Below are 17620 nucleotides of genomic sequence, written 5' to 3' on the forward strand. Positions count from 1 at the left end.
TAATATGTTGGCGCTTCTAATAAGACACCGGCAAAATGGAAGCGCTATTTGAAAATTATAGACGTTTTATTCTAGCGTCGGCAATATTAAATCAGAATAAATTATTTTTTCTGTAGTCTTTTTGACCTAAGTAATTTGAGAATTCCTTCTTCACTTTAATAAATTATTTTAAAATTATTTGCTGATCCGACAATCACTCTTAAGAATATAATTAGTACATTTGCACTCAAATATTTTGTATCATGGAAATCACATCTTGGTCCACAATTTTCTCATTGATGATAACAAAACCTTTAAGTATCAAGTGATAAAACAATGACTGCTTGATGTAAGTGAACACATTTCATACAATTTCAATTATTTTTTTCCTTGATACCATTATATTTCAATATATTTGTATTTGTTTCTTGATAGTCACTAAAAAAGATATAGAATAGTTAGGCTGTGAAGGTTTGGTAACCCCAAGCTGTCTAATGAAGCTCGAAAAAATGTTGACAAATGTGGCAGTAGACGTAGTGAGAGACTCCATCAGATAATTAGACTCATCGCTGACCTATCTCAAGGTATCATGAATCTATTCTTTGATCGATCCTCTCATCCTCGACAATGAATTGTCTGATGTCCTTTTGTACTGAAGTCTAAACGAATCTTATTTCACTCTTGATGTCCACCATCATCCGCAGCTGACTGATCACCAGGAGACATATAACTATGATGTACCGCCTTAAGTCTTCTATCACCTGTCCTAATTAGAGCAGGCACTTGAGGCCCACACTCCTATCTGTAGGCACTGCGTCTCTAGGTGCCACAGGAGGTGTTTGATGATTTGTCCTACTATTTTCCTTATCTAAGACTTTAAGTACTCCAAATGCTAGAAGGCCCATCATCACTTGGTCATCTATATACCGACCTAATTAGAAATACGGTGGCCTTGGGATTATTGACCTCAAAACCATGAACCAAGCACTCTTAATTAAATGGTGGTGGAAATATTTTTCCAAGCAAGATAGACAATGGAAGAGATTGGTAAGCCAAATCTACTAAAAAAAGCTTTCTGGGGAGCCAATGCAGTATTCCATTCATATTGCCTCCCCAGTTTGGAAAGAGGTGCTAAGGGTCTTCAGAATCTTCTTCCAAAGCACCATCCCAATCATTGGGAAAGGGAATCAGACTTCATTTTGGTTCGACAACTGGACAGATGAAAAAGCTCCCAGTTTCCTACATTATTCACACTTACTATTAACCGAGACTCGAGTATAGGAGGCTTTCTTTCAAAGAATGACACAAAAGCTAACTTGAAATCACCGATGAACTCAACGGCAATAGGGGAACTACAAATCTTAACCTCTCTCGTATGCAAGATTGCTTTGGTTGAAGGAAACAATAAAAGGCAATGGAGATGGACAATATCCGGAAAGTTTTCAGTCCGAAGCTTTTTACCTTCTTCTGATGCATGAGGGAATAGTATCACAAATTGACCTAATAATCTAGAAGTTACCATTACCAGAAAAGATCAAAACATTCACCTGGTTGTGTTACCATAATAAAATCCTATCCACTGAAAATCTAATGAAGAAAGGAGTTAAGGGACCTGAATCCTGTCCGTTGCGCTGTAATCATACCAAATCAACGGACTCGATCAAACTTTGGGAACTAATCTTCTGTGGGAGCAATCGTGGACAACTCCCATCCATCTTCAAAGACCTTTGGGGCCCTTGGAGATCTGAAGAAAATGACAGAGACGAAGTTCAAGCTTGGGATTGCTTAGTCGCTACCTATTGCTGGTGCATATGGATTGAGAGGCTCAAGCGTTCTCTCAAATGGGAATATCAGTGGTTTTTCTTCTGAAAGACTGGACGGCGAGTTCAGGTAATGCAGCAACCAAGCAACTTCTTCAGACTTTTGAAAGAATCTATCAGGAACAACGTCACTGCCATCTCCTCCAACTCCAAGCATTCACGGGCTCGTGGTGAGTCCGCTTCCAATAATTAATCGGGCGCCTTGTCAATTCTCTACTGTCGCCGATGAGACAGTTTCATGAAGTTTCTCGCCTACGCGAACTCTCTTTGGAACAAAACATGGATCCACTGTCTATTACTATATAAACCTTTTATTATTACACTGTAACACCCCGGCCCAAATTGGACCCAGAATCAACTCACAGTTAAAAAAATAAATAAATAAAAAATAGAGAAACGGAAGGAGACTCCCGAAAGGAGTCTACTTCTCCGATGAATCCCGATCGAAGAAGAGTTCTAGGACTCTTAAAACTCCAGGATCCTCTATAAATAAGCCTCCCCTCTCCCTCTCCCTCTCAAACCTCCACCGGCGATCTTCAAGCTTAAATCCTCCTCTTTTCTCCGTAGAACTCACGGCAATTTCTTCTCGTGTTCATCTTAAATACTCGTCGGAGACCTCACTGGAGTCGGAGGTAAACCCGTCTTCTCCTTCCTCTCTTCCTTCCCCTCCTTTCCATGGCCTCGTGCACCCTCGCCGGCCGTCGGGATCGCCGGAAAATCCATGAAAATAGTGAATCCTGTTTTGCTCTGTTTCGGCCAGACCCTTTTCCTCTCTTTTCCGGCCACCGGCGCCGCCGATTGCGGCGTCTCATCCCCGAGATCGAACCCTCATGTCTCTCTCTCTTCCCTTGAGTGCTTGGCCACCGGTGACCGGCCAATGGTCGGAATTCATGAAGAAAGGGGACGGATCCCCTGTTTTACAAAAAAAAAAAAAAAGAGCCGCCAGCCGAACCCCATCGCCGACCGGCTTCGCATGGTCGGCCGTCGTTGCCGGATCTCCGGCCAAGCCGCCACCCCATCGGAGCCGAGCTACCGAGGGGGGGGACCTCACGGTCTTCCCCTGTTTCAGCCCAGGGAGGCCGCGGGAAGAAAAGAAAAGAAAAGAAGAAGGAAGAAGAAGAAGAAAAGAAAAGAAAAGAAAAAAGAAAAAGAAAAAGAAAAGAAAAAGGAAAAAAGAAAAAGAAAAGAAAAAAAAGAAAAAAAGAGAAAGAGAAAAATAAAAATAAAAGAAAATAAAAAGAAAAAGAAGAGAGAAAAATTTTCTCTCTCTCCTCCCTCTATCTTCTCTCTCTATTTTCTCTCTCTAGATTCTCTCTCTAGATCTTTTTCTCTCTTTATGGATTTTATCTCTCTAAGGTCTTTCTACTCTCTCTCTGATTGCATCACAGACCCTAGGATAAATTTGAAATAAAAATATGATGATTTGAGATTACTCCAAAATTCGTGCAGTAGATCTGATCTCAATCCGATCCTATTCGAAATTTATAATATTTGATTCATATTAAGTCATCCTGATAGGACCTCTAATGACCTCGATCATGATTGCCTCATCTGAAGGATACGAAGATTTCTCTCTCTACTTTTTCTCTCTAGAATTTTCTTTCTCTTCATGAATTTTCTCTCTATAAGTCTTATGGATCAGTGGAGGATCCTGATACTTAGACAAATCTTAATTTTGATTAATCCTAAGAGAGGTCCTCGATTTGTGTTATTAGGATCGATTATCGGTAATTTTCTTCATATATGATTTTTATATTTGATCAGGATTACGAAGAGATATGATTGTCTGCATATGATATCGAGTGGAATATTTTGTTAAAGAAATTCATAAATCAAAGAAGAATATTGATTTTTATGTTTGGATCAGTCACCGATAAAAGTAAGAATTTCTGTACATTATCATCATTATATATATGCTATTTTACTGTTGGTCTTGCATTATTGGTTTTGCATCGTCGGATTTGAGATCGATGAATTTATTATATCTGAGATACTGTTATTTGATTTTGAGCATTAGTATGTCATGTCAATATATATGTATCAGAGATTGATGGCATGATTATATGAATATGATATATCTGAATTGATCATAATGCAAGTCAGAATTGATTTGATGAAATCAACACAAAATGATTAAATGAAATGAAAGAGATATATGGTATGGACTAGCCTTGTCATATGGAACAGCCCGCCAGGAGCTTATGCCTGGGACAGCTTCTCACGGGCTTTCGTACGTGGGACAGCTGGCCAGGAGCTCATCTTGGAACAGTCTTGAAAGACTTTTTAAGTGGTTTCGATCCGGATGATGACTGAGGTATAGACTTGGATAGTCCAGAGCCGGAAAGAAACTGTTAAGAATCATGTGATTATGAAAGGAGAAATGAAAGATAAGACATGAAATAATTGTTGAATAAAAGGGTTTCACCTGTTAACATATGATGATGTATCTATTTTAACAAGATAGAAAATTTATGGATGTTTGCATTATTCTGGACATTGAACATGAGATTTTATATTTTATTGCTTATCCTTATTTTCAGACTATATTACTATATCAGTGTGATATGGGAATTCTTACTGGGCTGTAAAGCTCATACCTCTTCATCTTTCTTTTTCTTCTCAGAGTTACAGGATGCTTATGATTGGCTATGGCCTGGATTTACGGGTGAGTAGAAGGATAAATAAGAGTGTCATAGTATCTGATCAGAGAATTGAAAAAATTTAAATTGTAATTATGCAAGGTTTTACGAATTATTGTTGAAATGAATTGTTATGGATGTTAAGATTGTAATAATTTATTTTGGCCTTGTATAATTTTTAGGGCTTGCTCTAAGGAGTGTGCGGCCATCACGTATCCGATCCGGTGTTGGGTTCGGGCATGACATACACCCCTACTTTTCTCTATTCCCATCATTTAATCTCAAAAAAAAAAAAGAACATTGCGTATCTTCTGGTAGCTGGTGTGTCGAGCTTTCCTATCAAATACCTTTTTGTGGTGCCAATCCTGATATTATTTCACACAGTGATCAAATACCTTTTTGCTAAGAGCCTATGGTTTTCTTTGAAATTATATCTTAAGATTAGTGGTTGGCCAATTAGTGGTTGGCCGAAGGGCATCAAAGTTCTGTACACAACATGCAGATCAAAAAAAAGAAAAAGGGAATTGAGAAAGGGATCAATTGGTAATCGCTATGTGCTGGCACATGTATGTGGTTCAAGCGCAGTTCTTGTATTTTTCTATAGAAGAAAGTTTCCATCAACTCCACTTTACACAGTGCCCTTCACTCTTTTTACCACCAAGATGTTGCTCAACGTCTCCATTCTCGTGCCAAAACAGGAATTTTAGCTGCTTCTATTTTGTTGTTCAGACTCTCTGAATTTTCTTTGAGTCCGTAACATCTGAAACTATCCAATGGTTGTGATCTGCTTCTTTGCAACCTTGTAAATCCTCTTCTACCAACAAATCTGGGGAAAGCTTTTTGCTTCCTCTTCCAACCAAAAGTCAGCATTACAATGCTAAATTTATCAACAAGGGGACTTGTAGTTGTAATTGTTTCGTGAGTTCTTGTTTTTTTTTTTTTTAATTCCATTTTTACTTTAATGAAAAGAGGTAGAATTTTTAACTTCAAGAATAGATAACATTAGTGCATGGAGATTATTGTCCCATTATTATGGTGAAAAACTAAACAGTGCAACCGTCCTAAGTCTTCATGGTCTATAACAGACTCAAAATTTTCTGGGTCGATAAATGAGGGATTTAGTTGATCTAGTCCCATGTCAGACTTGCACAAAACTGAATGCATGCCTCCATTTCCATTAACCAAGTTCATCGTTTTTATTTTGGTAACACAGGCTGATTACTAAGGGACAGCAGCTGATACCTGGTGAGAATGGAAATCGAGATATCATTGACATTGTAAATATCTTTCCATTCATTTTCCTTAAAAAGTACATCCTCTGTTTCTTTTCTCTGAATGACAAAGATCCAGTTTCTGATGTAATTCAGGAGTCGGGACAATGTCATGAGGTATGTTTGTTGTCTACCAGTCGCAAGTTTTTTTTTTCCACTAGATACCTCTTAGATTTTACCGCTGATATTAGCTAGCTTTATAACAATTCTTGTATGACCTACGTAATTTCCTTATGATGAGAAAGATCATTTTATTCTGTCTCGCTGCTATAGCTCATCAGATTAAACATTTTTTCCAAAAGAATGTTGGGGTAGTACAGGAAAAAAGGACAAAAACCCATAAGTATTCTTTAATTAATCTAATCATTTTGGCCCCAACATTTTGAGGGAAATGGAGGGGTAGGGACCCTTTTAAGTAGGCAGTGTTAGCAGTTTTTTATTAAATTAAATTTCATGTTTATCTACAGTGGGTATAGTGGGTCACGTTAGTTAGTTGGTTTAGTTAGTCGGTTTTTATTTTGAAGATTAGTTGTAACCAATATTATTCTCTCCTGACTGAGAGATCTGAAACAAAGAACAGAAGTAATATTTTTTCTCTTTTTTTTCTCTCTTTTCTCTCGTTATCTTCTCCAGCAAATAGTTTTTTGCCCTTTATTTCTCGCATTTGGTATCAGAGCCCAAAGATCCAATGGTGATTTTCAGATCCGATTGAAGCAGAGATTGTGGAAGCGGAAGAGGGGAAAAGAGAATACCCTAGATGGCATTGGGATCGAATAGTGGCATGATCCAACCGTAGATTCCATGATTCATCGGTAAGAACTATGATCACTAGAGAATTCAAAAGAAGATTTTATTCAAATTTCAAGAGATTTGGGATGTCGTAAAAAAGAGATTTGAAGAGCCCACGAAGAAAGAAGAAGCCGTTCTTGATGTAGTAAAGAAGACAGATCTGAAAGATAAGAGAAAGAGAGATCAAAAGGCACTTGCATTCATCCATCAAGAATGTTGATGAAAGTATGTTTAAGAAGCTTGCGGCAGTAGAGACCTCCCATAAGACATGTTTAAGAAGCTTGCGGCAGTAGAGACCTCCCATAAGACATGATTTGAGTATGTTTAAGAAAGTATCAAGGAGTACCCAAGGTGAAGAAGGCCCATTTACAGGCATTGCAAGCAGAGTTTGAGAATTTGAAGATGAATCTGACAGAAAATATTATCTCAGATTACTTTTCTCGGACCTTGGCCATATTGAATCAGATGAAATCCAGTGGAGAAGAGATGCCAGGTTTGAAGATGATTGAAAAGATCCTTCGATCTCTGACTCTAAAGTTTAAGCATGTGATGTATTCTATCGAAGAAGCAAAAGATCTAGATGATCTAACAGTTGATGAGTTGATGGGGTTTTTGATGGTCCACGATCAAAGGATCAATAAAAACATCCCTACCGAGTAGGCTTTGCAATCAAAAGCACAGACTGGTGATGGTTATGGCAAAGACAGAGGCCGTGGTAGAGGCAGAAATAGTGGTAGAGGTAGAGGTGGCAGAGGTTTCAACAAAGGAAGAGGTATGGATAATAATACCACACAAGAAGAAAATTAAAATCATGGTGATTTTGGTAGATGTGGTCGAGATAGAGGCCAATTTCATGGCCATGGATGTAGACATGGACGTGGGCGATAGACTACAGATCAGTCTCAAATTCGATATTATACTTGTAATAAATTTGGTCATTATAGTTATGAATGTTATCAAAATCCTACTACACAAGAATAAGCAATTATATTGAAAAGGAGAAGCATAAAGTAACTAAGAATTTATTACTTGCTTGCAATACCGTATAAGATAAATCTAAAAATTTATAGTATCTTGATACAGGGGCTAGCAACCATATGATAGGTAATAAGTCCCTATTTTGTGAATTGAATGAGTCTTTTTCTTCAAAGGTTATATTTGGTGATGATTCTATTATTGAGATTAAAGGCATTGGAAAGATACCAATCCAAACTAAGGGAGGCAGCCTTGCTTTCATTACTAGTGTCTTTTATGTTTCAAAGCTCAAAAGTAACTTATTAAGTTTGGGATAATTGGTGGAAAAAGGCTATGAGATATCTTTAAAAAATAAATATTGCAGAATTGACGATAGCAACAAACAGGTAATAGCTAGTATGCTGATGTCTGAGAACATGATGTTTTCTCTGAAGATTTCTCCTCAAAGTTTGCCTTATTTCAGCACTATTATGAAAGATGAGTCCTGACCATGGCACCTATGATATGGACACTTAAATTTTCATGGATTGAAGTTGTTGTATCAAAAGAAGATGGTTATAGATCTTTCATTTATCAATCATTATGATCAGCTGTGTGAAGGATGTATTTTTGGAAAGCAACATCATGATTCTTTTCCTAGAGGACAAGCAAGACAAGCCAATCAGCCACTTGGAATTGTTCATAGAGATATTTGTAGGCCAATTGATCCACTTTTTTTTGGTAAGAAAAAATATTTTCTTACTTTTACTAATGATTATAGTAGAAAAATATGGATTTATTTTTTTGAAAAGAAGTCTAAAGCTTTTTCAGTTTTTCAAAGTTTTAAATCTCTTATTGAGAAAGAAAATGGTCATTTTATTAAAATCTTGAGGATTCATAGAGAAGAAGAATTCACTTCAAATGAGTTTTCTCAGTTTTGTGATTTTCATAAAATTAGATGCCAGTTGACTATAGCCTATAGCCCACAGCAAAATGGTATTGCAGAAAGAAAGAATAAACTATCTTAAACATGGTGAGAAGCATGTTGAAGGCTAAGTCTTTGTCTAGACAATTTTGGACTGAAGCTGCATGTTGAAGTGTTTATATTTTAAATTTATATCCTACAAAGAGTTTATATCATAAAACTCTTTAAGAGGTCTGATCTGGTTACAAACCAGATGCCAGGCATCTTAGAATTTTTGGATGTGTTGCATATGCCCACGTGCCAGATGAGAAGAGGAAGAAGTTGGATGATAAAGGTGAGGCCTGCATATTTGTTGCCTCCAATGAGCATTCTAATGCTTATAAACTCTACAATCCAATTTCTGAAAAAATTATGATTAATAGAGATGTTATTTTTAATGAAGAAAAAGCTTTCAAGTGGAATGTAAATGCAAGAAAATATGTTGCTATTGACTTGATAGATGTAAGGAAGGATAGTACAGAGGCACGAGTAGTGAGTGAGCCTAGTATACCTGCATTACAGTTTTCAGTTAAAGAGCATGACGGTTCACTTAGAGCATCTACTTCACCAATAGTATCAGGCACATCAATCCTGAGAACTTCTCAGAGAATTAGAAGGCAGCCAGGATGGACGAAGAACTTTGTTACAAATCATCAGTAGATTGTTGATGAGGATGAGAAGCAGGTACATTTTACTTTATTTGCAGAAGGTGATTCTTTCATATATAAGGAGGCATCATATGATGAGAAGTGGCAGAAAGCTATGGCTAAAGAGATTGAATTTATTGGGAAGAATGAAACTTGGGAGTTGACAAATCTCTCTCTTGGGCATGAAGCTATTGATTTGAAGTGGATCTATGGGACCAAATTGAAGTTAGATGATAGTATGGAGAAATACAAAGCAAGGGTGGTTGCAAAAGGCTTCAAACAGAAAGGAGTTGATTATAATGAGGTGTTTGCACAAGTTGCCCAATAAGAAACTATAAGACTTGTCCTCTCTCTTGCTGCTCAAAATTCATGGTATGTTTATCAATTAGATATTAAATTTACTTTTTTGCATAGAGTTTGAAAGAAGAAGCATATGTTAAGCAACCACCTGGATTTGTTAAAAAGAGACAAGAACATAAAATTTATAGATGCAAAAAGGCTCTTTATGGTCTAAAGCAAGCACCCCGAGCTTGTTATAGCCATATAAAGTCATATTTTGATTCACATGATTTTGTAAAGTGTCCCTATGAGCATACTTTAATTGCTAAAAATGGTGATGGAGGATAGATTTTGATTGTTTATCTGTATGTGGATGGTCTCATTTACATTGATAATGATGTGGATATGATTCATGATTTTCAATACTCCATGAAAAAAAATTTGACATGACTGATTTAGGCTTGATGAAGTATTATCTTGGCATTAAGGTTGATTAGATGGAGAGTGGTATTTTTATTTATCAGAAGAAGTATACAAAGAAGATTCTAAAAAAATTCAAAATGGATAAAAGTAAACTAGTTAGTACTCCGATTGAGCCTAGCCTAAAGTTGACAAGAGCTGGAAGTGGTAGCAAAGTTGACAGCAATTACTATAGGTAGATTATTGGCAGCTTGATGTATTTGATAGCAACACAGTCAGATATCATGTATAGTGTGAGTTTGATTAATTAGCAGATACATGGAGAGCCTAACTGAAGTACCTCTATAAGTTGCAAAGAGGATTTTGCGCTACCTGAATGGCCCTCAGGAGTATGGTATTTTCCATGATGGAGAAAAATTATATTTAACTGGTTTGACTGACAGTGGCTATGCAACTGATTTAGATACTGTAAAGAATACATCTGGATATACTTTCTTTTTAGGCACTGGAGCTATTTTATGATCTTCAAAAAAGCAAAATATTGTAGCCCTCTCCTCAACTGAAGCCGAGTACATGACAGCGGTAGCATATGCATCTCAGGCAGTTTGGCTCAGAAATTTACTAGAAGGCTTAGAATTCGAGCAAAATGTGTCCCCAAAAATATTTTCTGATAACTCTTCTACCATCAAATTGTCAAAGAATCTAGTGAATCATTGAAGGAGCAAGCAAATTCATGTACAGTATCATTTTCTTCATGATCAAATGAAAAAGAAGGTAATGAATTGGTATATTATAGGAGTGAAGACCAAGTGACAGATATCTTCACCAAGCCTTTGAAGATAAATATTTTTGAGTATCTACGTGGTTTAGCAGGTGTATGCAAAATTTAATTTGAGGGGAGGATGTTAGCAGTTTTTTTATGAAATTAAATTTTATATTTATCTATAGTGGGCGTAGTGGGTCGTGTTTGTTAGTTGGTTTAATTAGCCGGTTTTTATCGTGGAGATTAGTTGTAACTAATATTATTCTCTCCTAACAAAGTGATCCGAAATAGGGAACAGAAATAATATTCCTCTTCTTCTCTTTTTCTCTTTTCTCTCGTTATCTCCTCTAGCAAATAGTTTTTTGGCCATTATTTCTCACAGGCAGAAATCATGAATGCAATGTTGAAGCCATAATATATAGACAGGTGACTTATGATCATCTCCAATCCCATAACAATTTAGTGAGAATGCGATAGCAATCCTTTTCTTATTCCAAATCTAAAAGGGCAGAATATGATCTTGTGTACACCAATTGTGACTCATCTAGAACTGCTTCCCTTCAAATACCTGGCCAAATTGCCAGTTAGATGGTGCCACATTATCGGATTGCACCATCTTTCCATCGCTTGTTGCCACTTGAAACGATAAGCTTTGCCCCACCAAGTTTTGTCCGATCTGCCAGTTTTGGCCCCAATTCCTAGCCATAGTTATCCACCCGGTACTCGACCCCTTCACTTGCATGGCGTTCACATCCCCGGCCCCCCCCACATTATAGACCAACACCAAGAGCCAATTTGGGTTGCCCTTGATCTCAAACCTTATGCCACCTTGCTTGATGCATGGGACCCTTCGGTATTGCACTGGGACGATCCCGGCATGGTAGTCCTTGGTAATCTTCGTGAACATTAGCATCGAGAGATCAAAGTGTTTGCGAGGAGGATTGCACCAACCACCATTGTTGCTCGGCTTGGAATTATTTGGGGGGCAGAAATTGGTGGCAGTAATGGTGATGGTCCCTGGTGCACACCATTGGGGATCATTGACGCACTGGAGTTCGAAGCATGCACCACATGTGAGGCCATTGTTGAAGAGGGCTGTGCTCAATGCCGCCGTTTCGAGGCCGTAGCCTTGCTTGAGGAGGTCGCCATAGCCACATGCTCCTCCTGTTGGTTGATGAGGGATGATTGTAACAAGAGGAAGTTGCAGCTTTTTCAATTGAGATAGAGTTAAATTTGAAGAGACCATAAGGTAGAGAATTTAGAAGTATCAGTTCTTATAGATCAATCAAAAGAAGAGCATATTAACAAAAATATTCCATGATGCTGTGAAATCTGACAATAACTGATGTTGATTAGGGTTGAAATTGGACTTCAATTGAACTTCTAATCTTCTACCAAAGCAAGTGGAAGGTCTTTCACTTTCAACCATAATTCTCTAGAAACCAACAAGGCTCTATGATCACATAGAAGATGGAAATCGTGCTGTATGCTTCAATGATCAATTTCAATATAATTGGTATATACACTAATAAATAGCATAAGATTGTAAAGACAAATTTATCATGTTAATATATGTAACCAGAAAAGGAATGCATTTGTACTCCTTGGATAGCGTTTTTATGATACCACTATAGTGAGAATTCACGAATAAAAACACATCCTGTTTGCATGATATATGTATACGCACCAACACTCAGAAAAATTATGAAGAGAAGACTGTTGAAATCAATATTGATTGAATTAAAAAAAAAAATAACCATGCGGAGTCTTGTGGCACTGCCGAGGCAAAGTAGGTTATGCTAAGTAAAAACGTAAATGGACCAAAAGATCCTGGACCAAGATCGATCACGTACGGGCAAAACTGTACTCCACTATGTCTCAACTTTGCCAAGGATAGGCTTTATAAGTATATATGGTGAAAATAATGCCTATTATGACTATAAAAATAACTTATCTCCCTCCCTCGGATCGAATACAAAAATCAAATATCGGATTGTGATTACAAATATTTCTATTTTTAGGAACAAAACGGTCGTTATTGGTGCAAGATTTTATATAAGACTACAATGCATAAGCCATATATATTGAATTAAAAAAATAACTCACCCATAGTTTCTGCGCCGCTTATGTCACCATAAAACGTCGCAAAAGCGTTATCCCATGCATTCTGGGCCGCCACCCTAGAGGCCATCAAAAACATAGCCATGCATGCAACGCAAGCAATAGACAAACCCATCATCTCTCTCTCTCTCTCTCTCTCTCTCTGTATCTATCTATCTGCTTGTTTGAGGTTATGAGTGAAAACTCCAGCTTAGGAGGGTGGTATATAACGGCAAGGGATGGTGGCAGACGGGGTGGAAATCAGACTTGTAGTATTAAAAAAATGATTTGAGTATTTGGGTAGGTAATTAGCTAGCTAGAAGCAAAGATTTGATAGATTAAATAGGAAGTGGTGCTTAATTTGCTAATTTACAGCTGTATATTGTTGTCCTTAGCCGTTTATTATTGTCCGGATATGCAAATCAATGGGGAGGATAAATTAGATTCTTAAAAATTTAAAGCAATAATATGTGCTAGAGAAATAAGTTAGGTGAATATGAAATGAGAGCGATGAATAAAGATAGAAGTAAATGAATACAAGAGAGAAAAAAATAATCGCATGTAAACACAATAATTTCATAGTAATTGAGTACCAATAGTGGAAATTTATAATCCAATTCTCTCATCTTATCCGCAAACGACACGTTTTAAATAGGTTTGAATCTAACATAAATAGATTTAGGTTATAAACAAATCAAGCTATCCAAATCTATTTATTAAATGGATTAGATTTAGGTTTAAATCTTTGACCTATTTAACCCATTTTAACCCTTTAATAATTGGGCTAAATTATAACCTGGCTTATTTAATCTATTTAACTTATTTAAAATCTATTTTACCTATTGCTAACATGTTCAACCCTATCTATTTAACCCATTTAATCTGTCTAATTTATTGAACCCATTTAACCTGACTCGACCTATTTAATAAATAGGTTATGTAGGTCGGATTGGATTACCTTTTTTCTTTGGTAAAGATCAGATTACCTATTTAATAAATAAATTATGTTCAGATTTGAGTTTTTAATCCATTTAATAAATAGATTGGATTTAGGTTGACAAATTTTTGATCCAATCCTTATCTAATCCAACCTGAACAACTCAGGATCCTCTCCAAAAAGACTAGCCAGAAGCTATTATTTGGGTTCCTTGACCTTGTATAAGTATTCAAGATCTGTATAATGAATAATATTCAATGTGGAACTAAATACACGTCTGCATAGATCGTCACATACTTCATTAATTTAAGTCTTACATTCTCACTAGGCTAAGGGTCAAATCCATACATCCACTTATAAACACCACAATCGATCGATGGTCAGTTAAATGAATCCATGCTATAGTATCCCCTAATCCATGTAAGTTATAGGTCAAGTCTGCTTTGATACCATTTATAACAATCATAACCTCATTCAAAAAGACTAATTGAAAGGTATTATTTGAATTCTTTAGTCCTGTATAAGTATTCAAAATTTTTTCGATAAATAATCGATGTGGGACTAAATACATGCCCACACGAATTCTTACATGACCTACCTGATTGACACCCTTAGTTAGCACTAGGGGTGGCAATCGAATTGGATTAGATTATAAATGGATCGGGTCAGATGTGGGTCAGATCAAAAAATATCAAATCTGAACCGAACTTATTTATTAAATAGGTCAGATTTTCAAATCTGAACATGACCTATTTAATAAATAGGTCATCTGACCCGATCTATTTAACCTGTTTATTAAATAGGTAACCTGTTTAACCAATCCGATCCAATCCGTTTAATCTGTTTCCTAAATAAATAATCTATTTGCCAAACCCAACTTGATCTAACCTATTTAACCATCAAAAATTTAAAAATAATTAGAACAACAAAGAAGGGAAGAGAGAGGAAGAGGAGACTCAGATTTAGTATTTAATCTACAACTAAATCAAAATGATAATAATGAGCCGCTCATAGAAGAAGAGCGTCCAAAATTATTACTGTTAGAAACAGTTGAATCAGTAAAAAGATATCTGAAAAATATCATAGCCTCCATATACAAACCTTAAAGCAAACCTCCATAATGCACATAGGCCATAGTGCACATTTTGACATTCAACATAAAAGATAGAAATCAAAAAAATACAAAATAGTGTCAGTAACTATAAATTGGGGTTTTAAGCTAGAGCAAGTAGAGTTATTAATATAATTAGAACAATTAGAGCAATTAATCAAAAAAATTAGAAACAAAGAATCTACAACAATAGCCAACTAAAAAATAAACATGAAAGAAAGCGAATTCTCAATTTCCATAAGGCACTATGAAAAAAACATTCAAAAATCTTAGATTAAGGATTAAGGAAAATATACCCTCGCAAAGGATTAAGGAAGCATGGAAAGAAGAAAAGGGGGAAAAAACTCTCAATCTTGAGCAACCAACCCCTTACCCCCATTAGCGATAGTCATTGGGGAAGAAAGCACCAACCATCGAAAGAAAAAAAGGAAGAAAATTTTAGATCTCGAGCGGACAAGATACCAAAAGGCACAAGCCCTCCCTCAGTGATAGCCAAGTGCCGACAAGCCCTCCTCTCAAGGACCGACGACGAAGGAGGAAAGCAAAGGAGGAAATTAAGGGAGGATTGCTTCGCAGTTCGTCCGACGGTCATTGGAAAGAAAGCTGGAAGCACCGACCATCAAAAAAGGAGTGGAGGAGCCCTAACTGCCATTGAAAAATAGAAGGAAGCTGGAAGCACCAACTGGTGGCCATCAAAAGAGGAGTGGAGGACCGAAGGAGAAAATCAAAACCCTAAATCTAGAAGACTAGAAGTTGGACCGAAGGAAAAAAGAGTCGAAAGACCGAAGGAGAGAAAAGAGTCAAAGATCGAAAGAGGGCTTTTAGGCTTTTACACTCAAAGTCTCAGAGCCTTTAAGCCATGCGGGTTTGCCAATTACAATTCTATCCGACCTATTCCAACCCATTTATTAAATGGGTTAAATAGATCAGCTATCTAAAATTTGAATCCGATCCAATTATTAAACAAGTTAAATGGATCAATCCGTTTATGATCCGAATCCGTTTAATACAAATCCAAATCTATTTAAGACAGATCGAATGCAAATCGGATTGATGGATCGGATCATTTTTTGCCACCTCTATTTAGCACTTACCTTCACTCCCTAAGAATATCAGCTTAAGAATTCAACTATAATCAATTTGATTACAGTTTGATTATTTTGCATGAGGTGACAATCTATCAATTAATTTTGTATATGAAATCAACCAAAACATTTGCCAACTGAGCCTTCCCTTGGCTTAATCTTAATACACCATTCAATTCAAGGTTATGACAGACCTATCCCCCAAGTGTCACTCCCTTGAAACCTATTCTAACAAAAAAAAATAAGTACAAGAAGAAATAAACATCAAATTCAAGCTCCTTTACAAGCAAAAAATACATTCATTGAAGCTTAATTAGTTGAAAGTCATGGTGGATGCTTGTTGAAGCTTGGAGTTTTGCTCTTCCATGCTTAAGTAATTGAGCATGTGTTGCTTTTGGATATTCGATTAGAAGTTTACTCAATCAATGCATTTCACTACTGTCTTTGGACGTTCTCAAATGTATTCAATACTTTTCGATGAAACTTATTTTTCTCTCGTAAAATTCTTTTTCTTGTATTCTCCATTTCATTTCGAGCCTTAATACCATAAGAAATGGCTGCAACGCCTATATTAGCTGTTGGAGGGGCAAAATGAGCCGTTAGAGTTGGAATTTTCCTATTGGAAACTCGTAAGAAAACTAGCCATTGGGCTATCTAATCTGAAATGATCGATCGACTTCTTCAAGGGTTAACTTATTATCTTTAGGGATCGACTCATCTTCTCTTCAAGTCAAGTCGAGAACTGAGCTTTTTTAGGCATCCTCTATCTTTCACCTGAGATCATTCTGAGGTCAACTTTTTTTATTCTAGGATCAACACGAGCTTGAGCAAGGTCAACACAGACCTAGCAGTGGTCGACATGTGAAGTGCTGGGGTTGACTCTTATAAGGGTTGTTTTTCAAGGCTCTCCATCTTTCACCTGAGACGTTTGAAGAATCGACTCATCCATAACTAGGTCTTTCATTTAACACTATGGATGTTCAGTAGTCAGCTCCTGACTATTTAGGGTCGAATCCTCTAAGTCAAATATTGAAAAAATTTGCTAGAAATCCTTTTTGACCTGGGTGATTTGAGTGAATTCCTTCTTCACTTTAATGGACTATTTTAAGATTATTTAGTGGTCCTACAATCATTCTTAAATATACAATTACTACATTTGCACTTAAATATTTTGTATCATCAAAATCATACCTTGGCCAACAATCTCCCCATTGATGATAACAAAATTTTTGAATACCAAGTGATAAAATAGTATCTGCTTGATATAAGTGAACACATTTCATACAATTTCAATTATTTTTCTGCTTGATTCCATTATATTTCAATAGATTTGTATCTGTTTCATTATAGTCACTAAAAAAAATATAGGATACTTAGGCTGTGAAGGCTTGGTAACCCCAAGCTCTCTAACGAATCTCGCAAAAATGTTGACAAGTGTGGCAGCAAACGCAGTGAGATACTCCATCAGACAACTAGACTCATCGCCGACCTATCCGAAGGTGTCGTGAATCTATTCTCTGATCCTCTCATCCTCGACAATGAATTGTCTGATGTCCTCTTGTACTGATGTCTGAACGAATCTTGTTTCATTCTTGGTGTCCGCAGTCGTCCCTGACTGATCACCAGGAGACCTATATCTGTAATATACCATAGTCTTAAGTCTTCGGTCATGTGTCCTACTATCTCCCCTATCTAAGACTCTTAAGTGCTCCAAATGCTAAGAGGCCCACCATCACTTAATTGGTCAACCATCTATGATTGGATTTAGTATGTTTCGTGGAAAATAAACATGGGCATCGAAACATATCCTTGAAACCTGTGGTCTCCAAATGCCCGTGTACTAGCATACTATAAGAGTGCAC

General features: G+C 36.7%; 1 protein-coding gene across 1 annotated transcript; it reads right to left on the minus strand.

Annotated features, from left to right (window-relative positions):
• Positions 1–11069: 11069 nt before the first annotated feature.
• Positions 11070–12761, minus strand: LOC105058274 (expansin-A23-like). Its single transcript, XM_010941159.2, has 2 exons — positions 12632–12761; positions 11070–11689 (listed from the first exon to the last, which is right to left on the minus strand). Exons 1-2 carry the CDS (start codon positions 12759–12761, stop codon positions 11070–11072), a joined length of 750 nt encoding a protein of 249 aa, XP_010939461.2.
• Between the last annotated feature and the right edge of the window lie 4859 nt (positions 12762–17620).

This window comes from Elaeis guineensis, chromosome 15 (assembly GCF_000442705.2).
Source record: "Elaeis guineensis isolate ETL-2024a chromosome 15, EG11, whole genome shotgun sequence".
Taxonomy (NCBI): Eukaryota; Viridiplantae; Streptophyta; class Magnoliopsida; order Arecales; family Arecaceae; genus Elaeis; species Elaeis guineensis.

Excerpts from the sequence above, each read along its gene's own strand:
- LOC105058274 (XM_010941159.2), bottom strand. The coding sequence starts at position 12,761 with ATGGGTTTGTCTATTGCTTGCGTTGCATGCATGGCTATGTTTTTGATG. Across the intron at positions 11,690-12,631 it reads AAGCGGCGCAGAAACTATGG|GAGGAGCATGTGGCTATGGC; the intron begins GTGAGTTATTTT and ends ATCAACCAACAG.